The sequence below is a fragment of the Pelobates fuscus genome, chromosome 5, assembly GCF_036172605.1.
Source record: "Pelobates fuscus isolate aPelFus1 chromosome 5, aPelFus1.pri, whole genome shotgun sequence".
Taxonomy (NCBI): Eukaryota; Metazoa; Chordata; class Amphibia; order Anura; family Pelobatidae; genus Pelobates; species Pelobates fuscus.
In genome coordinates, this window is record NC_086321.1 from 318,430,762 (window position 1) to 318,457,954 (window position 27,193).

The following is a 27,193-nucleotide window of genomic DNA, read 5'->3' on the forward strand; positions in this document are numbered from 1 at the left end:
TACACTTATGTTTATCATTTTCACATTCAAAAATAAAGATTTACAAAAAAAAAAAGTTAAAAAAAATACAGTGCTGCCAAAATTATCTCCTATTGTTTTGGAGAGCTATATTCACTCTGGGGATTGCTATAATCACAATACTTCCCTTGGCATACAACAATTGCTCTTGTAAGAGCAGCCTGCTTTGCTCTCTGGACTAGGAGAGGTCAACACACTGGAAGATGGATTCGGGTCTTGGATCTAGGATGGGTGGAGGACAGCAAGATCCCAAACAAGCTGCAGTAGTTTGTGGGGTTTACGGTGTCCAGTGCGGTGCTCCAGGATTGTGGTACTCCAGGATTACTAGGAAGCCATGATTGATGGAGGTACCGGGTCGGGGTGCCAGGCGGTCCGTCAAATTAGTGGAAGCGGCGGGAAGGCTTCCTAGTGAGTTTAAAAGTATTGAATGGATTTATAATTAAGGGCAACGCTAGCATTCATGCAGCGTCCCCATATGAGGAGTTCCAGAGGAGACTACAAGTCGCACTGGCCCAGGAGTATGACCCTATTTCAACAGAGTAGGAGCTGGCTTTGAGAGATGGGATAAGGCAAGATCTCTGGCACAAGGCCCTGGAGCAGTCTCAAGCTCAAGGGGGAAGAGAGCCTTCCCAGTTCAGTATGGCACAGGCAGAAGCAAATACTGCTGAGGCTGCCTTTACTGGTGTTTCTGCCCCGGAAAGAGTAAATTATACAATTCCAACAGCTGATCAAGAAGGCACTATGGCTGGACAAGGCGTACTGGGCACTAAGATGGTACTCTGTGCAGAGGTGCCCCTGGATGGATGTGAGTGCTGGTCCAGAGGGTTATGACTATGATGGCCCTGGTCTACTGTGGGAGGCACTTTAGGTGGTCAGAGATTTCAGCAACATGGAGGAGTCTAGCTATTGGGACATTCAGGAATACTGTATGGACGCATTCAAGATCCCCAGTACTGCAGGCCTGGGACCAGATATCACTTGTCTGGTTGCTATAGAATGGGAACTAGAGCAGGAATACCAGAACCTAAGAGAAGCAGTTCAGCACCAGGCAGAGTTACCAGGAGTCGTGACAGTCAGTCCGACTCCCCAGCAGCAGCTTACCCTACAGGGAGAGGAGACAACCGGCCTCTCCTCACCAGCCGCCAAAGATACCCAAAGGAGACAGCTGGTCCCTCTTTTCAATTACATGGTACTCCAGGATTACTAGGAAGCAGCGATTGATGGAGGTACCCGGTCAGGGTGCTAGGTGGACTGTCACATTAAGTTGCAATGCCATCTCTAAATGTCCAAGGCCACACTTGCACTCATAGCCCTAAAATTAAGTGTTCTCCTTTGTCCATTGGAAATTAGTGGATATCTTCGCTGGGTGCAAAAGTCATAAGCAGTAGACTATCTACAAAAGGAGAATGAATCATTCCCCACCTGATGAATGTATTGCTGGCAGATTAAACCTCTAGGTCTAAAATAGTGGAAATTGGTAGTGTTGACCAGCAGACCAAAAAAATAAGTGTTATGACTTCGGAGTGGAAGCTATGGCACTGTCTGCATAACCATTACATTGTTAATTCACTTTTCCATAAAGTAAGCACCACCAGAACAGCACCTTCATGACACCAAACTGCATAGCTTTTAAGACCTGCCTTATTTATGGAGACCATTCCTGGCGCTGGCACCTCCAGTTAAGAGGATGAAATAGTTAATAAAATAATTTAAGCTATTCAGATTTCTAATTCACACTTGTTCCATACATCTTTCTTTATAAGGTACAGGTTTTTGTTTGCCATCTCAGTTTTCAAGTTCATCCCAAATTTGCTCTGCCTATTTTCCCCATAAGGTCCACAGACCTCTGTCAGTGTCTGTTATATGTAAAGTGTGTGGTCCATTCATACCTGTACTTTCCAGCAAAGAAGTTTTTTTTTTTTTTTATGCTCTTGTTTGGTAAGGAGGTATTTTATCCCTCAATCCTTTTATTGGCTATAGCAATGAAACTCAAGCTATTCACCTAGAAGCATAAAAAGGTACCAAGTAGCTCATACAGGAGCCTAGAAAAGAGCTACTGTAACAGACACTGACATTTCATTGCAAATTTTCTCTAACTGGTACAAAGAAATAACATAAGTAGAACACAGGAAAGCCTTAAATTGTTAGAAATTTACATTTTAAACAGGCAAAACAAAATTTAGATTATATATACACACACACGCACTAGATATCTCGCAAAACACCTTCAAATTATTGCACAACATGGGTTTTTACAGGGATTGGAATGAAGAACTACAACAGAGGCCTTCTAGCAAACCGTCCTAACTTTACTGTTATCACTCAGCTCAGTTGCATTTGCCCAACCCTTAAGCAGAGGTAAACCAAGTCAGAAAAAGAACCAGAAGTAGAAACTGTATTAAGGAAGAAACAGATTAAAAACCAGATGGGGAAAAAAAAAGTGAAGAATAAAGTAGTTTATTTATAAGCCCATACAAATACTGGGTGATAACTGATTGCTATAGTCTGAACAAAATATCTAATGAGAAGTATAAACGTTTCTTATAAAATAGTTGTTTTTTTTAATTTGTCTTTTCCGTACAAACATATGATTAGAGGTAATGGATTTTAGCTGTCTCATCTCGGCACCCCACAATACTGTAATCCTTCTGAAAAAAAAGTTATCAAAATATACAGTTTAAACCACAAAAAAAAAAAATATATATTGTTTTGCAGCTTTTGCAGAAAAAAACATGTATATAAAAAGCTACACATATTTACAGTTCTTGAATACATTAGTGAACTGCGCACTGGGAGTGAGCTCTAGCTGCGATTCACATGATGCACCTTAACATCCCTCAGGAGGAAGGGGAAAAAATAAAAATATATTTTTTAATTTAAGCACTGGCATACAAATATTTGAGCAGAAGTTAGTCCATGTGGTATAATAAGGCACTAACATTTTCAGATAGTTGTATTAAGGTAGTGTATAGTAATTCTATACTTTCTAGTGTACTGGTAGTCAAATACCTTTACAGGTGGTGTACATGTCCCATGATTCTCAGAGGGTGTTACAATTATATGCCTGTCAGACTGTACGAAAAACTGTGCGCCGATCCAGCATTTAACATCAATGCATTGTGACAAATTGATACTTTGTCAAGACTTGCACAAATATGCAATGATGTTCATATATACACACACACACACACGAGGTGGTTGGAACATTGCTAGCCTATTTTCTTACACATGACCAAGTTTTGAATCCTACTTTTTTATTTTTTAGTTAAGACAAGGCAATCTATAATATGTAACATACATCCCCCTTCAATATGGGAGTGTGTGGAAGCCTGAGACTAGGTCACATGGTAACATCTGAAAGACTTGGTCCAATATTATTAAAGTGTAAACCTGAAACATTAGAAGGCTTAACACCCAGTAGGGTGACTTAAGGCATTGAGTGAGAGGAGTGTGATGCATGAACACATACGGAATGTACATAAAACCTAGTAAGGGAAAATGTAGCCTTCTAAATATACAATACAAAAATCTCTCAGACATGGAATCTGCATCTCATCTGAGGAAGTTCAGATTAATTCACTTAAAAACAAAAAGGTGTATGCAAGCAGCATAGAAACTGAATTCCACAGTAAACACAAGTTCACTTTAAAACAAAAAGAGGAATAATGAATTAAAACAAAAAAATGATTTGGTCAAAAATTTGCATGGAATGATTAATAAAGCCACGTTTTGCTTGGGGAGGGGAAAGGGGTAAAAGTGCAGATCGTGATGTTTGAACACGTTTTTGATCAGTGGGCAAATATCCAAGACCATGTATACAAACTGCAGAGATTATATCAAATGAAAAACAGCCCTGCTTCAGAGATTTAAGGCACAGCTCTATAGTTGACATAGGTTATACCTTGTCCCACAGCTCACATCTTTTCTTCTGAATTTATATAAAAACAAAAACAAAACTAAGCTTCTTTAGGTTTCCTTAATGTAAAAAGAAATATTTAAATATACAAATTCACGAAGTCCAGTAAAACTCAAAACAAACACCTACACCAACTTAAATGTATAGGGAACCTGAAAATAAGGCACTGCATACCCCAATATTGGTCCATGAATATGGATACCTGACCTACTGCAAGCATATAAAAGTTAGAGTGCTCTGCCCTAGTGGACAAGCTCTCAATACACATGGTGACCGGAATCCTCCCCAAGCAACGTCCCAAATTCCCACGAGTGCATTCTTAAACCAATAAATGGATTTCTAAACAATTTAAAAAAAAAAAAAAATTAACAAATCTAGTTTCCAAGGACACTTGAACTGCACTTTTCCGTAAAGTGGCTTTTCATCTGGAATGATGGAAGTGGGCCCTGGGGAATGACCTCTGTCTTCAGAAGCCACTCTTTGGGCTTTAAGAGTTCTTTGTCTCTCCATGAACCCAACCATTAGATGGTGGATTTAGAGAATGACACACGCAGGTGGTGATTTTCACCCATGTCATGGTTGTGAAGTTCAATTAGAGACTCTATGGCTTCCTCCACAGAACCCATTTGTATCAGGGCCATTTTGCGGTCCTTCCTGTAAAGAGTAGAAAAGAAAAAAATATATATATATTTAAACTTTGCAATAGGCTGCAAACATTCAGCTTTCCAAAATAAGATCAACACAAAGTTCCATAATCAAAACTTACTGGAAAAATTTAAATCCTTTCACTGTATAACCATCATTTGAAAACAGCATCTTTAAGTCTTCTTCAGATACAGTTGGTCTAAAAGAAAGAAAGTAAGATTAATATAATTGTAGTCAATTTAACCGCTTTTTTTTTAAAGCAACCAAAATCACTTGTTAAATATAGAAATTAAGGGACATTTAGCACAATGCCTGCAGCCTATTGTAAAAAGGTTCTAAAGCTAGCAGGCCATCTCCTGGTTTTAGTGTGAAACGGTGAGCTTTTTGGCACAAACCAGTGTGCTCTGGCACATACACATTGCCATAGTGTGACTGTGGGCAAGTGAAGGGGAAGGCTACAGGCACCTTGGGAAGAGTTTTTTTTTATAAAAGTACTTTCAAAAGACAAAAATATTTCCATCTGCACAATGGAAAAAAAATATGTATATATAAATCACTAAATTAATCCAAAACCAGCATATACACATCATGAGCAGTCAAGATGGGGTTTAAAAGGAATTTGCATTTTGTGATACAAGGTAAATCAGAGCAACTTACGGGATATTTGAAAGGTGCAACGTTGCTGATGGTGGGAAGATATTCTGGAAATTTTTAGAGCCTGGTTTCTTAAATCGATGGAGGGGAGAGCTACCGTAGTCTTTAGTTAAACCCTGGTCCTCTTGTCCCTCTCTTGGCAACTGAACAGTCTGATGCTTTGACACTGTGATACGAAGTGGTTTTCCATGAAGTCTCTGACCATTTAGATGGCTCATTGCTGCATGGAAAATACAAAAGTAGAATTTAGACAAATAAACAGTGGTTACAGCAGCTTGAGGATTCTGGTATGGTTTCATGAGGTTTATTAAACCCAGAAATGCAGTTTGAGCTACAGTAAACTTAAGTTCCTACTTCAGCAGGACTAAGCGAATGTGTTATGTAATGCATGTTTGTACAAGGTACTATACAGCATATAGGTCGATAAGGGAGAACTGCATTTTTAATGGACTAACCCTTGAGACTACAGTTATTTTACTTTCAATGAGATTACATCAAGCAAAGTAATGCAGGATACCACTAGAGGACAGTAATGTTCTTACCCAGTTGAGCCTGGTTGCCATCTGCCATCTGCACAAGTGCATTTTCCTTTTTGTTAAAGAGAATTTTCACTCTGTGCACATCACCATACACACCTTAGGAAGTGGAAAACAAAGATGTTTAGTATATATAGTGTAATTTTTTACAAAACACACCAACAAATCCAATGCTCAATACATGTGTGCACCCAATGCAAACCCATTAACATTGCAAGCAGATGTGCAAATGCCACATAAGTTGATGGAAAACTTGAAAAGCTCTCATTTAAGGAATGTGAGTTTAAAGTGTTTTACACAAGGGACAGCAAGTCCAGGAGTGAGCATTACATACAAATGAAAACCTAACCATTAGCTTTACTGAATAAGGGGTGGACATGAACTAGATTGTCACCTGCCATTAAACCAAGAGCTCTGGTTTAAGGATGTCAAGCAAGTAATAAAGCTTCTAACGGAAGAGTAAAGCAAACTATGATGTTTGGAGGTTCCCAATGCAGTCTGCTAGCCAGTACATGCAGTTGGAGACGCCAGGATTTGTCAGTAGGGGCAAGCAATAGAAAGGCAACACAGTAAGACATCTATAGGAACAACTATAGACATTGCTGTGACTGGAATAATATCTGTCAATAGCAGGTCTACATTGGCAGAGTAGAGACTACTTTTACAAGCTTATGGGTTAAAAAATAAAAATTTAAATACACAGATTTCATACTCTGAAAAGTCATCAATAGTTATTCAATATTAAATACAGTACTTTTTTTTTTACTGTGGAATACTTTAAAGCATGGGTTCTCAACCTTGTCATCAAGGACCCCCTACCAGTTCAGGGTTTAGGGATTACCTGGGTGTGTCTAAGGTGTTTAGAAAAAAAGAGAAAAAAAAACATTTTAGAGTCTAAGGTGTGTTTTTTCCCCCCTTTTTCTAAACACTTTAGACACACCCAGGTAATCCCCAAATCCTGGACTGGTAGAGGTCCTGAGGACTGGGTTGAGAACCCCTGCTTTAAATGGACAATTGATTCACCAAAACAACTGCAACTTAATGAAGCTTCATGTCCGCTTTATTAATTTAACTTTAATAAGGCTGCAGGGTATTCACACAGGATACATATTTAAAGTTAATGTAGAGAGATCATTAAACTATCCTTGATTAAGGATGTAGGGAGACTGTAGGCAATATGCAGGGAGGTGTGACTAGCCCTGCATAAACACACTGATTTAACTCCTAAAAGGCAAATCATTGAGCCGTGCGACTGCAGAAGCATGATCTATACACCAAAACTGCTTCAATAAGCTAAAGTTATTTTGGCGCTTATAGTGTCCCTTTAAGGAAGTAAATGAAAACTGCACTCCTTGTTTGGCCAAATTATTTTATATACAAATATAAAAGTGACTCCTAAACACTATAGTTTAAAGCAGATACAAGACAGTTAAACAGATAAGCACATTTATGCAAGCTGCTGTATTCAAAAAATGTTCAGTGATCCAAAGTGAATTAAAATTTCAAGCCCAACAAATTAGTGGCAACTGCACCTTTAAAAACCCAGATAGCTCCACCCGATACAAACAAATGCATGCTGACCCCACCCACAAAATACAATGAAAATAAAATGTAAAAAAGTGCAGAACATACCGAAAAGAATAAAGAGGCATTGGGGTGTAACTCTCTTTAGAAAACAGCAGAGCAAGGCAGCGAAGGGACAGGGGTAGAGAAAAGGAGCCGAAGGGGAGAGCACAGCTTGCAGAAATGGTCCACGAGGAAGGTGTCACCGGAGGAGTGGTAGGAGCAGTTGACGGATGATATTCAAGGTGGTTAATATTTTGAAGGATAGGTTGGATCCAGACAGCAGGGTTTTTGGGTATTTTTTTTTTTTGGAAGGGAGAATGTTTTGTTTCAAGCACAACAGGAAGCAGAAGTTGCCGTGCAGTCAGTTGGCAAAGAAATTCCGGATCAAGGGACAACAGAAAACAAAAAAGGGAGGTAATGGGAAAAGGAAAAAAAAAGTAGCAAAAACTGGTCAGTAAATATATAAAAGAAATATGTAGAGGTCATAACTAAAAGGGTTTAGAGTTTAAAAGGCAGTCATTAAGTTTTAAAGTGACACTATACACACAAAGTTTGTACGAAAACCTGCAAAAAATTGACTATCCATGCAGTGTCTTTGAAAGCCAAGATGTATTACTTTTACTGCCACTTTTTGCCTTATAAATTTATGACAGCTAACATCAAGCTGCCACAAAAGTGGCAACTCTTAAACACTGTCACTGTATTTTTTTTAATAATTACCTAGCCTTTATAAAAATAACTTAATTTCAAGACCCAGTTCAGTTGGAAGCCCTGGACAGCTCCAGGTGCAAATTAATGTCATATACGCTAGCTGAACTTTGTTTTCTAATTTTTTTTATATATATTTTTTATTTTTATTAAATAAGGCTTTATATATTTTAACCGCTAAAAAGCAGAATATCTATTGCATTACAATAGTGACTTGGTATAGACTTTCATGGGCAATTTAAAAAAGGTGTCCTCCTCCCACCCCCCCATTGCATACCAAAAAAAAAAAAAAAAAAAAAAAGTCAAATGCTACCAGAGCAAGTCTCCTGCCCAACTACTGGCATGAATCATAGATTGCAGTCTAGAACCGCAAAGACTACAGAATTTATACACTAGTAAACAGATGTGTTTTTGAAGCTTTAATGAACAAAACAGCAGTTAGACATGGAAATCATGAGAATATGCCAGAACATGTTTGTGACAAAGTCAGAAAGGATGAAGGAAATGCAGGACAGAATGCCAACTGATTACACCAGAAAATTAGTATTTGCAGGTGGCAGTGTCAATATAATCAAAAATTGTTATCCTGCTTGTCGAAAATCCCAGGTGAATACACTTCATAAAACATTGCATAGAATGTTGGCTATTAAGTACATAGGTTACATTTTAATACAAACAAAAACAGAATGCCACTAACCTCTGGGTTCAGATTGCTAACCAGCAGAACAGAGTTCCCAGGAATTCCAAGCCCATGGATACCCAGTCGACCTGCAGCTGCTGCTGCTGCAGCAGCTGCAGAAGGGAGAGTAAGTTGTGTTAGTGTTCCATGGACACCTAGATAACAAAGAAAACCTAATAAAGCACCAGCAATTCAATATGGACTGCAGTCATAGAAAGGTAGACTAGTCAACAGGAGTTAGCATTTTGTAATAAGATATATTCCTGACATACGCTATATTGGCAAAAAAAAATAAATAAAAAAAGTTTATGCTTTTATAATGCATTCTTTAGTTTAAACCCCTTAATGAAGCCAATACAGACATTTACATTAATTGGTAAATAACTGTTGCTGTTCTCACAATGAACAGCCACTAAACAATTCTCATCGCTCACTTCCATGTTGTTATGGGTATTTAGAAGGGTTTCCAGTATTTAGATACGTCCCTACACCTAAATAAATAGAACAGGTTTCATTTCTTCACAGTTTAGCTTTCTTTAACCCCTTAAGGACCAAACTTCTGGAATAAAAGTGAATCATGACATGTCACACGTCATGTGTCCTTAAGGGGTTAAACCATGTTCTGAAATATTTTGGTCAAATTAAGATTAAGTCATTACCTTGTTGGATGGCAAATGTTGGAGGAAAACCAGCACTTGCATAGGGGTTGGCAGAAATCAGTCCAGGTGCCCCTGTCACGGAACAGAAATGTTAACCATTATACAATTATTGAAATCGTAGGAGAAAAAAAAAAAAAAAAAAAAAAAAAGTGATCTGACAGACAAACATTTGCAAATTGCAGTTTGGTGACAAATAACAAAACTAACCAAAGGCAGCAATGGTCTGATCCAGGGAGGGCTGTCCATCTCCTGAAGGTAGGTCAGGACGTGTGTAGTCACGACTCTTGTCATTGTTATACTTTACATTAAGGCTGGTGAGTTTGGAAAAGTCTATGCGAAGTGTACAGCAAGCATTGTAAATATTTTGCCCATCCAGAGACTGTAGAGAGAATTATATGCACAATTAGTTAAGAGAATTACAGGTGATAGTATGCCAGCTTTGTTCAAATGCAGATTGGAAACATTAGCGATGGGGGAAGATTACAAAAGTACAGGATTCAGTTGGGCAATAGGATAGGTAGAAAGCCATACTTACAAGCTTGGAATGCTGGGCACTCACTGGGTCACCATACTGTAAAAGTGCCTGAAACTGGTTGTTCTTTGTGAAAGTTATTATTTTCAGTACAGTCCCAAACTTAGAAAATATCTAAAGAAAACAAAAAATGTAATTACTATATATACACACACACACTTTAATAGGGAGTTAATAAATATTGTATAAAATTGTATAACATTGAATGAGTAGAAACAGATTTTAAACTCCCAAAATTACATATAAAGCATCTTAATAAGCCAACTAATAGACATTTAAGAGGAGTTCCTTTCAAATGAAACATTTCCTGACCTGATGCAAGACATCCAGTGTAACTGGATAGAACAAATTCTCCACAATTATTCTCAGCACTGGGCTCTGTCCTGACATTGCCATGCCAGCATCCACTGCAGCAGCTGTGGCAGATAGTGCTATGTTTCCAGACTGAACAGAATTCACAGCCTGCAGTGCTGCTTGTGCTCTCTGGAGAGATGAAAAAAAAAAAAAAAAAAAGTTGTAATATCTCACTCACATGCACAAATCAAAGATTTTGCTCGCTATCATAAGTTAGTTCACAACATAAATTTTCGAAATTGTAAGCCCACAACAACAGATTTCGTTTCAAAGCAGTTCTTCCCACATATGAAATACAAGTTTACTTTGGCACCATGACTCCTTCCCTCTGCCAGCAGCATACAATGCACAAGGTTTAAACACATGGGAAGGAAAAACAAAAACCAGAATATTTCACTACAAATAATCAATGCTTACTAAATTACCATAAAATTTGCATGATAAACTCAAATCTGTTAAGATGTGTAAAACTTTGTATGCAGAGATAATTACCTCAAATCATTGTTTTTACAATACGAAAATCAAACCAGTTAACTCACCGCTTGGTTAGGAGAGTTATCAGTTTTCAATTCTTTGTGGTTGGAGAACTGGATGTAGATGGGCTGGCTTCGTAAAACTGGAGTAACTGTGGTGAAGTAGCTTACCATGGTGTTTGCAGCTTCCTCTGTGCTCATTTCCAAAAAGGCCTTAACAAAAAAAAAAAACCAAAATTTTTTACATACCACATCCAATAAAGATTTAGATTAGCTTGTCCTGTGAAAGGATTACTTTAAAGCAGCAGTGTCAATATCAGGGGACTTTGCATAGACATCACCAGTAGGGGCAGGTAAACAGGAGTTCTACTTAACTGAACCTGCCCCTCGCAAGTGTGGGCATTTTCCCCAAACGGGTTCTCTTCTGGAGCAGACGCCACTGCTGAACTCACACACATGCAGTAGTACAACATTTATGTCTATGGAGGATCCCACTAGATCAGGGGTGCCTAATAGGTAGATTTCCCCAGATATCTGATTTGGCATACCGCAACACAAAAATAAAGTGGCTTGATCCTCCTTTTCCTACAGAGCACCGCAATTATGGAGTAACCTCAGGGACACTGTCAAATCTTCATTTCAATCTAAAATCTAAGAAATCTATGGCAAAATACCTCAGCACAGAATGCACCCGTCATGGATGGATATATATAATCCTATTGTAACAATGCAATGTTTCGTGGACCCTGGACATACTTAAAAACGACAAATTCCAACAGTCAAAATGTGTATTTCATAAAGTAGTTAGTAGTGTTGGGAAAGCCAACATAACATTTAAGTACCTGATTTTTGCCTTTGAGCATCAGGAGATTAGTAACTTTGCCAAAAGGAAGACCAAGGGATATGACTTCAGCCTCCGTTACATCCATTGGCAGCTTACGGACATGTATAACCCTGGAGCCCACACCTACACTTCTGCTGTCTCCTTTGAATTTCTTACTGTCATTTCCATTAGCTATAAATAAAGCAAAATGCAGTTAGAGAAAACACTCACACAGTTTATGCAACCAAAACAAAGAGGTTAAAGGGACACTATAGTCACCAGAACTACAGCTTATTGAATTTGTTCTGGTGAGTAGAATCATTACCTTCAGGCTTTTTGCTGTAAACACGGTCTTTTCAGAGAAAATGCAGTGTTTACATAACAGCCTAGGCGATAACTTCACTGGCCACTCCTTAGATGGCTGTTAGAGATCATTCCTGGGTCATGGCTGCCTTAAATGCATCCAAACATTCAGTATCTCCACCCTCTGCATGCAGACACTGACATTTCCTCATAGAGATTCATTGATTCAATTCATCTCTATGATGAGATGTTGATTGGTCAGGTCTGTGTTTGAATCATGCTGGCTCTGCCCCGATCTGCCTCCTTGTCAGTCTCCACCAATCCTATGCGGAAGCATTGCGATTGGATCAGGCTACCATAACTGATGTCAGCAGACCGCTTGTTATTTTTGAGGCAAACAGCACGTAGAGCTACAGCTTCTGGCTTGAATACAGTAAGATTTTTACTATATTTATGGAGGCATGAGGGGCCCAGATGGTGGTTTTAACACGATCGGGTCAGGAATACATGTTTGTGCTACTGAACAGATAGTGATCCTTTAAAAGGAACACAAGCATGGATTCATGACCCTAGTGTTTAACCCACCATTTTGGTGTCTTGTACCCGATAAAACTGATTTTTTTTCCCTCACCTTCACCTTAATTCCAGCACCGTGCGGGTCTGCAAGCGCTGGCTCCACCTCCTTGGTGACATCAAAATTGCCATTTTTTAGCCAATCCAATGCTTTCCCATGGTTAAAGCATTGGATTGGCTGAAATCCGCAAGGAGCGGGGCCAAACGCCATTTTAGCCATTAAGCACCTAGTCATAGATACATTGATTCAATGCATGAGCAAAATTCAGCGTCCCCATGCAGAGCGTGGAGACGCTGAACCGCACTACTGTGCAGCACTGAGCCAGGAAGCACCTCCAGTGACCATCTGAGGAGTCCCTATAGGGTAATGTAAACTGCATTTTCTCTGAAAAGGCAGGGTTTGCATAAAAATGTCTGAAGGCAAAGATTATACTCACCAGAACAACTACATTAAGCTGTAGTTGTTCTGGTGACTAGTGCCCCTTTAAGTGATGTACTTAAGTGTATATCAAAAAGGTACACACTTTATTTTAAAGTCTATATGGGGCAATATCCATATTGTGATCGCATATGCAGATCTTTGGAGAAAACCCCCAATGGGAGTTCCTAATCCTCCTGTAAATTCTTAAGCACAGACTTAAACTGAAATGCAGCGCTACAGTAACTTGCTTTCCAGCAAGTCTAACAAAGGCTAGAGGTGCATGGGAAAGGAATGGCTTAAGTTACTGCATGCAGAATTTAGCACTCTGACACCGAAGCCAAAGAGATGCATCTACTAAAGTGATAACTCTTGGGAATTCAAAGTGGCTATATTTGTTTAAAAATTGAATTTCAAACTGAAAGCTGGCCCTCTCCCCTCACCCATGCAGTCATTTTAGCCGTAAATTTTAAATTCACTTTGAATGCCAGACAATGCTCACTTTAACAAAAAACACAATGTTTTGGCATCGGGGAGGTTTGCCTTGTTTGAGGAAGTGATCTGACACAGGATAAAGGCAATCGTAACACCTACACATTGGAAGGCAAGAAGTTTATCTATTTTAGATTGATTACAGCATTTATCCATATAAGAAACCAGACGCCAATTGTTAACGCAGTTAAAGACTGCAAGAGTCAAGTATGCATCTTTGACAAAAGTGTGTGTTGTAAACAATGAAGACATTTTTTGCTCTACAGAAGAGGCGAGACCCTACACTGCTGACAACTTGAAGACCTCTCAAGGGACACTGAAACCTCTAATCTTATCAAGACTTCTCTTGAACTCCTCCAGATATCAAAGAAACTGGTTGAGAATCTGCCAGCGCAAACATTGATAAGAGCATTAAAGGAAAACTCAATGCTTTCCTATACACATTTGTATTCCTGACCTTTAAGAAGCTATTCGGTATGCACAGCAAATTGTCACGCTGCGCCAAATCAGCATTTCCTCAAAGATGCATTGAATCAATGAATCTCTATATGAAAAGTTCAGCGCATCCATGCAGAGCCATGTACGTTGTGTATCAATGACCCAGAATGACCACCACTGAAGGTGTCCCTAAGCAGTAATTTAAAACACTGGGCTTTTCTGAAAAGAGTGTTTACATGAAAAAGGCCTGCACAGACATTATAGATACAAGAACAATTAAGCTGTAGTTCTGGTGACTAGTGTCCCTTTAAAAGCAATAAATTACACAAGACAATGTGGAACAAAATGCACAGGAATACATATATTCATGAACGGAGCACTACATTTATTCTAAGGATTCCTAAATTATGAAATAATGCAGATTACACTGGATTTCTGACAGATCTCATTTGACAAGTAATCTGCACAGGGTCAGCAGTGCCCATGCATGGAGCAAAATTAGGTGAGAATTTTTTTTTAAATGGCTAGTTTTGAAAGACATACACCAAAAAAAAAAAAAAAATATATAAATGTAAAAAAAAGTTTACCTGCAGAAGCAGAGTTGCTCATGATAAAGGGTCCGTTAGTAACACAAGAGAAAAGCTCGTCAGATCCTCGCTGGAAGAGAAAATAAAAGTGTGAGATATTGGTACTTTCTTAAAATGGGGAGGAGGAACCCCCTCTCCCCCCAAAAATAAAAATGTAAGTGCCACAAGCCCAAACAACAACGACTCCTGAAATGTATTGGAATATTAACAAGACTGCAATTCAAATATGCAAGAATTTGAACAATCTCACTTTACATGACAGTATATCATAAATCGCTCATATTTTAAGATCTGTGCTTTCACTTACGGTTCATCTCTCATGGCTATTATGTGGTCTTTATGCAGGTGACAGGTAGGAAAGAGGAAATCTACATGACCACATTTACATTACCATAATTTGTAGATTAAATGTAACTTTAATTAAAGCCCAAGTTTTTAGTACAGTGAGAGATGAAAGCAAAGATTTACATACAGTGACGTTTTAGCAGATGCACATAAAATTACACTTTTATTTTGCTAATAATTTAGTGTAAGAGAATACATTAAAAACTACCATTAAAGTGGGGAAAAGCCTGATATTCTATACAAAGATTGAAAGCAAGAGATGGCACCCACAGACTACAAAAAAGTAGTTTAGATGAAGTCGTTATGGTGCCACAAGCATCCTAAAGATGCTTTTCTAAGCCAGCCTTGTGAATGGGGAGTCAGTGGTTGGCTGAGAAGATCAGTTTACCGCTTCCCAGCCAGTCAGCAGTACTCCACACTTCCCGAAAGTGAAATGTCAAAGCCGCATGATGCCTGGGGGTGGGGAGAGAGACCTGCACTGTAGGCCACTCTAGGGGTGACTGTGCACGTCCTTTAAAGGTTTGTGTGTCCGGAGTGCCCCTTAGACTTCAGTATATACACATATTAAAATATGTAAATTTTAAGGCAAATTAAAAAGTACCACTATAGTGCCAGAAAACACTCTATAGGGTCCTTGGGTCCCCCTCTGGGCCCCACTCCCGACGTGCTCTTGGGTGAGGAAGGGGTTAATCCCTTCCTTTTTTTCCCCAGCGCCGGGCTCCCTCTGCGCTGGGGGACTCTCCACCTTTCCCCGTCATCGGCTGACTGCGCGGCATGAGCGCATTCAGCCAGTCCATAGGAAAGCATTCTCAAATATGGACGCTGGCGTCTTCTCACTGAAAATCACAGTGAGAAGCACATGAAGCGTCTCTAGCGACTGTCAGTGAGACAGCCACTAGAGGCTGGATTAATCCATTTGTAAACAAACTGTTTACAGCAGAAAGGGTTAATCCCAGATGGACCTGGCACCCAGACCACTTCATTAAGATGTAACACCACCTCCGGCAGCATAATAAGGACGTTATTAGCCTGACTACAGGCATTTAAATTATTGAGCTACTTTTTTTCTTTTTTTTTTTAAAGCTGGTGCTTAATTTCACCTATTCTTGCACATGGATAAGCATACAGTTACAGGCTGTAATGACAATAGCTTCTCAAGAAGCATCTTGCAAATGCCACAATGAATTATTTACACGTTACTGTAACCAGAGCAGTTGATTCCAATAACATGCGCAGGTATGCAGTTTCAGAACTATTTTTGACCAGAGATTACACCTGAGCCCACTGCCTTAATTTTAAAAATTAGCGTTTTAGAGTAAAGACTGAACAAATAAATGGCAATGCAGTAACAAAGGAGGAAAATATATATAAAAAGAAAATAATTAATTGTACTGTAAATTATAGTAGGCATGGTGAACAAATTCATAGAAAGACCTCTGAGTATTTTATAAAGCGTTTAAACATTTTATTTTAGGTAGGGAAATAAACTTACTCACTTTTATTCTGTGAAACAATTACACACTTGAATAAAAGAATCAGAGGACACATGAAAGATAATGCCATTCTATGGAACCTTTCATATACATTAAGTATATAAACCAAGAGATAATGTAGGCATCAAATGAAACCAGCAGATGTTTGACGTTTCTCACCCAAACATTGATCTTTAAATCTATACAATTAAGACAAGAATGAGAACAGTGAAGACTACAAAAGATTATGAAAATTTGAGCTACTTAACCCCTTAAGGACACACGACATGTCATGATTCCCTTTTATTCCAGAAGTTTGGTCCTTAAGGGGTTAAAGGAATACTAACATTTGTCAAGTTACATGTATTCCTTTACTGTAGTCGCCTTTTTAATAAAATACAACCATGAAAATATCCTAGTGCCAGGACAATGACCACACTGCTCCCTGACATTTCCAGACCGACAATCTGTGTCCACTCTTTCAGAGCAGCATCACTGACCTACCCCGCATGAGGGCAACCACCACTATTAGCCAGCCGGGAATGTTTAAAGGGACACTCCAGGCACCCAGACCACTTCTGCCCATTGGACTGCAATAATTACCTTGCAGGGTTAACTCCACTTCCGTGTCTATAGCAGAGAAAACCTGTGCTAGAGCTTCACTGGACGTCCTCACGCTGTATGAGGACCTCCAGCGTCGCTCAATTCCCCATAGGAAAGCATTGAAAAGTATTTTCAATGCTTTCCTATGGGGAGCTCTAATGCGGCATTGCGCGCATGCACATTAGGTCTCCCTAGCCAGTGGGCGGGATCAGTCTCGCCCACCGGCCGACGTAATGCAGAGGAGCAGCGGCGGAAGAAGCAGCAACGCGGGACATGTCGCTGCCTCTGGTAAGCTCAGCAACCGGGAATTGGGGACCTGCAGTGCCAGGAAAACGAATTTTCCTTTAACTCTGCATATTTCTACGAAGAAATGCTCATACATTGGCTAAGAGTGAGTAGCTGACAGACTAAGCCAATGAAAGTCACAGGACCAACCAATATCCAGCTCTGAAGAAGCCAGAGTAACCACTACAGACCGCTGTATGGTTATGATGGTCCGAGTAACCCTTCAAGTTTGATTTCAATGCAGAAGCTCGCCCCCAATTGCAATGAGCTTTTAAATTTACATTTAAGAGCCCAAAAGGGAAGTAAAAATACACAAGGCACACTCTAAGCCAGGGGAAATTAGACAACCATGAACATTTTTGAAAACTGTCTTGTTGCAGGAGTTACTCTATGAAAGAATTAATAGTGGTTATAGGCATGTGCCACGCATGAGCATATGGTCCCCAATATTCCTCTATGAGAAGCATTGGATAGGACAGTCACCCTAGAAGCACGGCTCCAGAAGACATCACACAAGAAGCATGCAGCAGCACTGATAGAGATAGATAGATAGATAGAGATAGATAGAGATAGATAGAGATAGATAGAGATAGATAGAGATAGATAGAGATAGATAGAGATAGATAGAGATAGATAGAGATAGATAGAGATAGATAGAGATAGATAGAGATAGATAGAGATAGATAGAGATAGATAGAGATAGATAGAGATAGATAGAGATAGATAGAGATAGATAGAGAGAGATAGATAGATAGAGATAGATAGAGATAGATAGATAGAGAGAGATAGATAGATAGATAGATAGAGATAGATAGAGATAGATAGATAGAGATAGATAGAGATAGATAGATAGAGATAGAGAGAGATAGAGAGAGATAGATAGATAGAGATAGAGATAGATAGAGATAGATAGATAGAGATAGATAGATAGAGATAGATAGAGATAGATAGAGAGAGATAGATAGATAGAGAGAGATAGATAGATAGAGATAGATAGAGATAGATAGATAGAGATAGATAGAGATAGATAGATAGAGATAGAGAGAGATAGAGAGAGATAGATAGATAGAGATAGATAGAGATAGATAGATAGAGATAGATAGAGATAGATAGATAGAGATAGATAGAGATAGATAGATAGATAGATAGATAGAGATAGATAGATAGAGATAGATAGATAGATAGAGATAGATAGATAGAGATAGATAGATAGAGATAGATAGATAGATAGAGATAGATAGATAGAGATAGATAGAGATAGATAGATAGATAGATAGAGATAGATAGATATAGATAGATAGAGATAGATAGATAGATAGATAGATAGAGATAGATAGATATAGATAGATAGATAGATAGATAGAGATAGATAGATATAGATAGATAGATAGATAGATAGATAGAGATAGATAGATAGATATAGATAGATAGATAGATAGAGATAGATAGATAGATAGATAGATATACACACACACACACACACACAGAGTGTTATGGAAGATCCTTCATAAGGGAACCCCTCCCCCTCCACTAGTGACGACTGGGGGCTTGACTGCACCTTTTTTTGTCAAGCTTTCCTATCTTTTCACGGTGTTGGGATTTCAATGAAAACCCAACAGTCAACACAAGTATATGAGTGGGTTTGACAGCCGATGAAGGCATCAGTCACCAAAAAAATAAAATCAAAACATTTTTTTGGTTGCCTATGCATGTATCCGTTTAACTTTTTTCTTGAGGGTTCATTCAAGAATATTTACATAACATGGATTTGGCTGAGCCCATGAACCCACAAAATTGACAGACTTGGAAGAGGTGAAAAAAAAAATAAAAAAATAGAGGGGCAAGGCAGTAGTACTGATTCCCCATGCTGCAATCTCTGAACTGAAGCTAAAGAAGAGGATAAGGTTGGCAAGCCACATTCCTGGCAGACAACCAAAGCTGATAATTACCAATGCCATGGTAACTGGTCAGACATCACCCTACAAGCTCTGTGTGATGAACACAAGCAGGACAGGTTTAGCATAACCAAGCACTAATATCAAAATGTCAACTATATGGAAATTAAAATACACTATGGGGCAGGGGGTCAGCAAACACTGGCACTCCAGATGTGGATTAGATCTCTGTTGATGCTTTGCAAGTATGGCTGTAAGAGCATTAACCACTTCCCAATGTTGGAGCGTGCTATCGTGTACTACAAAAGGATGACTAACAGTGTTAGGGTAAAACAGTATGCCCCAATAAGGCCTTCCCTCCAGCCCACCTTAGCTGACGATCACGTTCGGGGGACATGCCTGACAAGACCCCCAGCAATCAGTCCAGTGATCACGATGACACCATCAACTTAATCAAACTGGCTGCATGGGGACTGCCTGGGTCGTCAGGCAGATCCCCTATATGATTTTATTATACAATACATACCCCAAAATACATTAGGAATCATTATATAATTCACAACAGGCCTGAATAAATAGCAGATAATTTAATTTGCAAGCCATTTGACACTAACCAAAACCAGATTAAACCTTTAAATAGGAGGCATCACAGAAAAAAAAAGTTTTATTGCAGTAAAATCAAACAGTATTAGGACATTCACTGTTAAAATGCAATGCAGAACTTGAAAAACAAGATTTTTTTTGTATTTCCACACTTATTTTATTTAGATGTTATTTATATGCACACATGTGGATGCACTTATTATTAGAGAGGTAAATATTGGTTGAGCAGACAAAGAAGAAGATTTTGTTTTGGTTCAGAACTTGGACAATTGACTGTCCTAAATGTGTTAAATGAGATGTTGTCCACACACCTTGAGTGCCAAAGGTTGCCCTTCTGCTCTAGAGATAAACCAATATAATATACTAGCATAACTAGATGCATTACATTACAAAACACATGAAAAAAAAACATAATGGAGGTGTCAGGGACTTCAAAACAAGGGAGGCTCTCTATCCTCAGTTGGTGCCAAGATCATCTGGCACCTTTAACGCAAACAGCACTGATTGGTGACAAAGTAATTTTTAGTTTATATTTTATAAAAATCAGGGCTTACCTTTGTACCAACTGTTAACTCTTGGACAATTCTGTAAAGAAAAGGGGGAAAAAAAGTCAGTTAAGCAGCAAAGTTAAATTAATTTTTAAAACTATGCAGAACAAAATATGACCATAGAAGCCCCATAAAGAATATGTATGTACATGTAAATTGTTAAATATAGCTTAGCACACTTGCATGGGCATTTGACATTTATGATTTTGTGAGCCTCAACTATTAGGATGCATGATCTCTGTAAAATACATGTAACTAGAAAGACATAAAATAATTTGCAACACGGTCAACTTGTTTTACAATAAATGTAGTGCTTTTAATTTTAAACTGCATGTATACCCCTTGACAGTAATCAAGGGAGTGTCTGTTAGTCCACCCATTGTACAGCACTACAGAATTTGTTGGTACTATATAAATAAAACCTAATGACATCATAGCAGTCATGCACTTAATACAATTTGAGGGATAAAATTGCAAGTGTGCATACTAAACTGGATGTATCCATATTTTGATACGGCTTTACCAACATTTAGACATACACTTCTAACTTCACTAGATTAATTTTCTCCGCCTTTTATCGCCCCTCAAACATGAGAAGTTTAATTTAAATAAAATAAGATACGGCAATGTGTGCAAAATAAAAAGGGGGGGGGGGAGAAGGGAAGCTTTTGCCAAGCTACTCTTATCTGCGCGAGGAAATACTGGAAAAACAGGTTCCCCTCACATGCAAGAATTTATTGTGAAAATAAAACAATGTAGACTAGTTGCAGAGAAAAACAAAAAAAAAATGCTTGCTATACAGCTGCACAAAATGGAGGGTGGAATTTCATAATCTCTTCTGAAGCCAACAGGATATGAGTAAGCACACAATTGCAGCCAATGTAAACCCCAAGCAGCTCTGCATTTATAATCACTAACCACACAGCCTTTGCCTGCTCACTATCAGAGGTTACCTTTGGAGTGATTTACATACATTAAACAAAAGGAGCAATGCAGTTCTCCAAATGGTCTCCCTTCCTGCAGATGTATTATCACGGCTTCTGCAACTCAACTACAATTTACCATAGGTATAAACCATAAGACTGTAAATACTTTGTATACAGTATTTATAAACACAAGTTGCAAAGTCCAACTAATTTAATCAAATGTGGCGTCTAAGAAGGTAAATCCCCCAAACCAGCAAAAGTGAACTGCAGACCTTTAAATATATACATACAATAGATTTTACTTTTAAACATCAGAAACAAGAAAGAGTGTCAAGAAGAGCTTAAACTTCAATAACTTTACACGTAACTTTAAATGTAAGCTTCTCCCCTTACATCATACCAGGTATCTGGCACAGCTTTGAAGAGAACAACATAGGGCAACCTAGTGCTACACGTAATGCAAACGTCTATGCTTTTATGTCGAAATTCACTTTGCCCCCCACAAATAAATATACATACACATAAAACTACTCTGGTGTGATCCAGTATCTAACGATTGTGTATCAATGCAAATTCAGATGGTAAGCAGACTAGCTCTACCCATGATTTAACATTTCAACTGCCAGGAAACGTCTCCAAGTAAACAAAAACCCCAACTACATTAAGAACAAATAAAAAGCAAGTCTGGGCAGCACAGGGGCCCCATAGCTAACCTCCTCCACCCATCTACCTAATGTTGAATAGGAGGGGCAGATCGAAACAGACAATGGATGGGGCGGAAGCCAGGAAGAGAGTGAACCGCAGGCTGTGAAGGAAGTTGGACTTTGCACACGCAGGCAGACTAACCTTATTCCCCCACCCCCCCCGCAATCTACTAAACGAGGGGCCACGCTGGATCCAGCATCCTCTTACTGGCCAGTGAGTGTTCACTCAGCAAGTGTAACCCAGGATGATGTACTTCAACTCCCACTACTCTGGCAAGATCCCTGGCTACCACTAGCCTCAGCAATAAGCCAACACACCACGGTAACCTCAACAGACGAGAAACGTAGGCAACCTTCAGCACTCCGGATGTTTTGGACTACACCTCCCATGATGCTTTGTCAGCATTATGGGTATGTAGTCCACAACATCTGGAGTGCCGATGGTTGCCTATCCCTGCACTAAAACCTCCCTAACAGGAAAATGATAAGCCCTGGAGGGTCCAGCATTATCACCACTTTAGGATTTGGAGTGACCCGGGAGAGGGGCGAGAGGTTTATGTGTAGGTGAGATTGGAAACAAGACACAGGCACCCCGATACTGGGAGCCATGGGGGCGGGTAAGATGGGACTTCACACGGACACGCGATGGGTGTGGGAGTTCCGGCCCCCCTGATGCCGTGTTAGCCAGGAGTAAAGTCTGCCCCACCCAGTGCCAACTCAACACGGTACCGTGCAACATGGTGAGTCCGGCTGTACGTTACTGGACGGTAAGTGCAGCCCATTAACGCCCCCCTCAGTAATAACCAGTAACAAGGTTTCCAACAACTCCCAACTGACTGGCTTTCTGTCAGGAAAAACAAAAAAAATACTCCGAAAGGCTGTAAAGTTACAGATGGAGATTTTAAACCAGTCCCGTTCGTGTTATCGCATTGCGCCCCCGGCCCGCTAAGCTTGATGACTTACCCTTCCATGGCACACACAAAAACCACCCGGCACGGAGAGGAGGCGCCGCAATAACTCAGAGAGACGGGGCGACCGCCTCATATACACTCACAAAATGGCGGCCGGAGCGGTGACGCAGCAACGTCGCGCTCCTGTTGGCTGAAGCAGCTGTCCGTCAGGCTGGTGGGGCGGAGTCACTGAAACCGGTTCTTACCTCTTGTCTTCCCGCCAAGCTGAAAAGGAAAAGAAGAAGCATCGTTAATGTTTAGGGTAACGCCCACAACAAACTAGCCCCGCCCACTAGCTATAGGGAAGCCAGCCGTCAGTGATGAGCATGTGATTTACAGTTAAACATGGCTGCGCTGTTTTTAAAAGATATTAAACAAACAATGTGAAAAATCATTTACATTTCAAGTAAAATAATTTATGTTTTAGGTGGGAATCTCTATCTGTTGTCATTTTATGAATAAAGGAAGAGTCTCAATAGTATAATTTTATACCTTTTAACGTTATGAGAATCCAGTAGGAGACACCAAGAGAATTTATTGTAGATTAAGGCCCATGCAGGCCAAGGTATTTTCTGACCACGTAAGAGTGATTACACAGTACTATGTACAAGAGCAGGTTAATTTAAGTGAACATTATTGCAAGTAAGCAAGCTATAGGAATGTAAGTTGCGCACATTAATGCTTTCCACAAATTAGGTAACTTTTCCACTTCAGCACCCCATGTATAAATTTGTCTCCCCACAGCCACATTCTTAAAAAAAATAACTATGTATGTCAATTCTACCTGTAGAATATTCAAAGTAGAATTGATCTGCAATGTTCAGTTATGTACAGAGTACAAAGTCCTGGGCGGGTACTGATGCACAATGGAGACCGTACAAATTACTCCATTTACAAATACAAGTATAGTTTGTGTGTATATACACATACACACGTGTAAATGGAGTAATTGCTAGTATGGATAGTATTGCTTCAGACCTGAGGAAGAGAGGGAAAACTCTCGAAAGCTTGTCTTCTGGACTAATACGGCTAACCCAAACACCATAACCACTACACAACGCTGCAGTGGGTATGGTGCAAAGAATGCCCTGGCACAATTCCTCAATGTAAGTAACCATTTAGTAACAGTTTGACCTTTTACCTGGTGTCGGCCAAGTGCTGCTCCCCTCAACCTCTTGGCTCTCGGGAGCGAAGCCCCACGCAGGGCCTGCTTATCGGTTGAGAGCTTTCAGCAGATCCCACGTAATAAATCAAACCACAATTAAACTTAGAGCACTGTGGTGGGTATAGTGATTGGAGTGTTGCTTTAATATTAAAAAGGACATTAATAAGTAAGAGCTACAATGTAAATTTCTGATGCAGTGATCTTGGGAGTTTTGTGACATGGTTTAAATGCTTGTTTAATAGCTAACTGGTAGTATGTATGGCACCTTACCAGCGCAAACAGGGATATGTGGCAGTGCATATTTGCCAGTTGTCTCGTTTTTGCTGGGGAAACCCCATGTTTTGGTTATGTACTTTTTTTTTTCCCAGTGGATGCCCATAGTTAGGCTGAGAGCATCAGTTGATACTCTCACTCTATCACTGGCAAAACCTTCCGCGTTCTGCAGCGGCTAATACTAAGGGATAGTCAGGGGCAGCAGTGCAGAGGCCTGAGGAACAACTTCAGAGTTAAACCATTGGAAAACTATTTAACCCCTGAAGGAGAGAATGCTCACTTAAAGAAGTTACACTTCACAGGGTAAATTTTTTTTTTTTTTATAAATCACTATTTATTAGATGAAAACATGCAGGAATATATTTATACACTATTATGTCTCAAAATGTGTTCTGATACATTCTCATAGGCACTGTCAGACACACAGATAGTCACACAAATGCAGGAAAATGAAGACAGGTGGAAGGGAATATTTTATAGAACCAGGTGGGTCTAAAAATTCTTGTCAGAGCACTCTGGTGGGCTTGAAAGCCCATGGTGGAGGCCAGGGGACTTTGACAGGTCCCTACCTCCCATATCAATATATTAGCCCCCTCCACCCTCCCATGGGAAGAGGCAGGGGGTGGAGAACGATATGTCCACCCCCATTATTAAAATATACCTGCCAACTGATGCCCACAGGTAGGGTTGTGTAGAAGACTTGTTCCAGTACCCAATGAGATGGGGCCTTTTTAGCTCTCCAGTCACAAATATTTTAACTCCAGAACTACTGTGCTCTCACCAGGGCCATAACCCCTAACAGCAGTGTCCAGTGAAGCAGGAAGTCAATGTGCGCGGTAAAAGGGTGTGCCACTGACGCAAATCACGTAACCTGCCAAAAGGGGCAAACATGCCCAAAAACGGGGCATGTCTGCCAAAGTAATTGGAAGGCCAGCCTGGCATGAATGCATGTCAGCTTGCCTGCCAATCATGCAAGCTGACCAACTAAGGGCATACTATGCAGACAGCACCCTGAGCTTGGCATAAATGCGTCTAATGATGCGCTCGCTCAACGCTTTCTAAGGACTGTCGCCTAGCACTCGCTGGTCCACTTGTCTTCTTACTAGCAGGCAGAAGTGCAAAAATATCCCCCCCAATGTGTCTCAATCCCCCTGTGTCTCATTCCCTCCCCCAGCCCCTCCATGTGTCTCATTCTCTCAACCCCAAAGCACCTCCACGTGCCTCATTCCCTCTGCCCCACAGCACCTCCATGTGGCCCATTCTCTCTTCCTCCTCAGCCCCTCCATGTGTCCTATACCTCGTTCCCCCAGCCCGTCCATGTGTTCCATACCCTCACTCCATGTGTTCCGTACCCTCTCCCTTCCCTCCATGTGTTCTGTACCCTCCCTCTCTCCTCCTCCCCTCCATGTGTCCCGTACCCTCTTTCTCTCCTCCTTCCCTTCCATGTGTCCTGTACCCTTCCTCTCTCCCCTCCATGTGTTCCATATCCTTCCCCCCCTTCCCTCCATGGACACAGCAAAATTGGCGCAGATTGGTATATTAGGTAAGTAAATCTGCTTTATTTTAAGTTTAAAGGTGGGCCCTAAATCTAAGTTTGCAAAAATTAAGTAAAATTAGAAATATAATTGGAGTTCCCATTTAAAGTTTGGGCCCAGCAGCTTTTTGATGAAATCCAGACACAATTCTGGCAGTATTTCAAAATCTGGACATTGTTAAATATTAAAACAATGTACCTTAGCAAATCTGAGTGCTCGTGAATGGAACACGATAGTTTTGCCCCATTCAGTATGGGTTTTTATTGAAATAAGAATCTGGGATGTCCAGTTATAATGAGGCCCGGTATTTTAGTACTGCAATTTGCAAGCAGTTACATATTAGTGGCGATCTGCTAAACTGTTAACATTTTGAAGCATGTCCAGATCGATTTACATTTTAGCATAATAGATTTTTCAGTACGAGTCTAAACAATTCTATATTCCTGTACCATCCTAATGTAAAAAAGAAAAAAATATTGCTTCACATTCATAACATCCAGTGAATACAACATATTGTTATTTATATATAGCACCAACAAATTCTGCAGCTCTGTACAATGGGTGGACTAACAACTAACAAACACGTCATTGTAATGAGAGAGATATTGCTAGGGACAATATCAAAGTACAAACAAGTGAATATATATATAATCTCATTATTTCTTAAAAACTACAATGCCCATAGTTTGGGATTCTGACTAATTCATGCCTGTCTAGGTGTAACCTACCTATAGACTTGAACTCCTATCTTACCTTCAAAACTTCCCTGCAGTGAGAAATAAGGGCAAAAGTAAATTAGGTCTGCTTTCTGGGGAGGGTGGAGCTAGTACACAGTGGGGATCTATTTACTTAACAATTGCAATCAATGGCAGTTGGGCTATACATTGTCTTGTACAGGATTTGTTTTGGTTTTATAGTGGTTTAGCCAGTGTGAAAGGCCCCAAACCTTGGCTGTTTAACAACATACATCCAACCTCCATTTATAAATGATTACTTGACTGCTATGTTGGACACCATGAAAGACAACTTTTTGAACTGAATTAACCAGAAACAATGGCAAATTTCAGCAACAAGGAGCAAATCAGTCAGGGTTAGATTTTTATCTAACTTTGAATTCGCGATAATTCTAAATAACCTTGTGTGAGTCATTCTCAGCACTTTACTAGTATGTATAATATATTTACAGTGTTATTTACTAAAGCGAGAATTCAAAGTAAATTTTAAATTTAAGGCCAGAGCAGTCAAACTGAAATCATAGCTGACACGGAGATTTTTTCCAGTTCTGCTATTTTGAACATAAATTTTAAAATTCATTTGGAATTCACTTTGAATTCTCACTTTGGCAAATAACCAGCAGGGTTATTCACTAAAGTGAGAATTAAACATGTCTAAATTTAGGCAAAAGTAGCTGAACTGGAAGCATTGATGACTTAGAGAATGTTTCCAGTTCAGCTATTTTGACCTTACATTTAAACATTCACTTTTAATTATCAGTTTAGTGAATAACTCTGATTG

The 27,193-nt window shown here is 39.6% G+C and overlaps 1 protein-coding gene and 1 long non-coding RNA gene across 3 annotated transcripts in view; one reads left to right on the plus strand and one right to left on the minus strand.

Annotated features, from left to right (window-relative positions):
• Positions 1-2,459: 2,459 nt before the first annotated feature.
• PTBP1 (polypyrimidine tract binding protein 1) lies at positions 2,460-22,849 on the minus strand. Its single transcript, XM_063455574.1, has 15 exons — positions 22,719-22,849; positions 20,132-20,162; positions 14,375-14,444; positions 11,583-11,755; positions 10,807-10,953; positions 10,226-10,396; positions 9,917-10,027; positions 9,589-9,760; positions 9,382-9,453; positions 8,741-8,877; positions 7,402-7,435; positions 5,776-5,868; positions 5,237-5,453; positions 4,701-4,778; positions 2,460-4,588 (listed from the first exon to the last, which is right to left on the minus strand). Exons 1-15 carry the CDS (start codon positions 22,724-22,726, stop codon positions 4,456-4,458), a joined length of 1,647 nt encoding a protein of 548 aa, XP_063311644.1. The 5' UTR covers positions 22,727-22,849; the 3' UTR covers positions 2,460-4,455.
• The window catches only part of LOC134611575 (uncharacterized), a 115,429-nt gene continuing 110,692 nt past the window's right edge, over positions 22,457-27,193 (plus strand). For both annotated transcript variants that reach the window (XR_010090901.1, XR_010090900.1), the window contains exon 1: positions 22,457-22,522. This is a non-coding gene — a long non-coding RNA (uncharacterized LOC134611575). The remainder of the gene's footprint in view (positions 22,523-27,193) is intronic.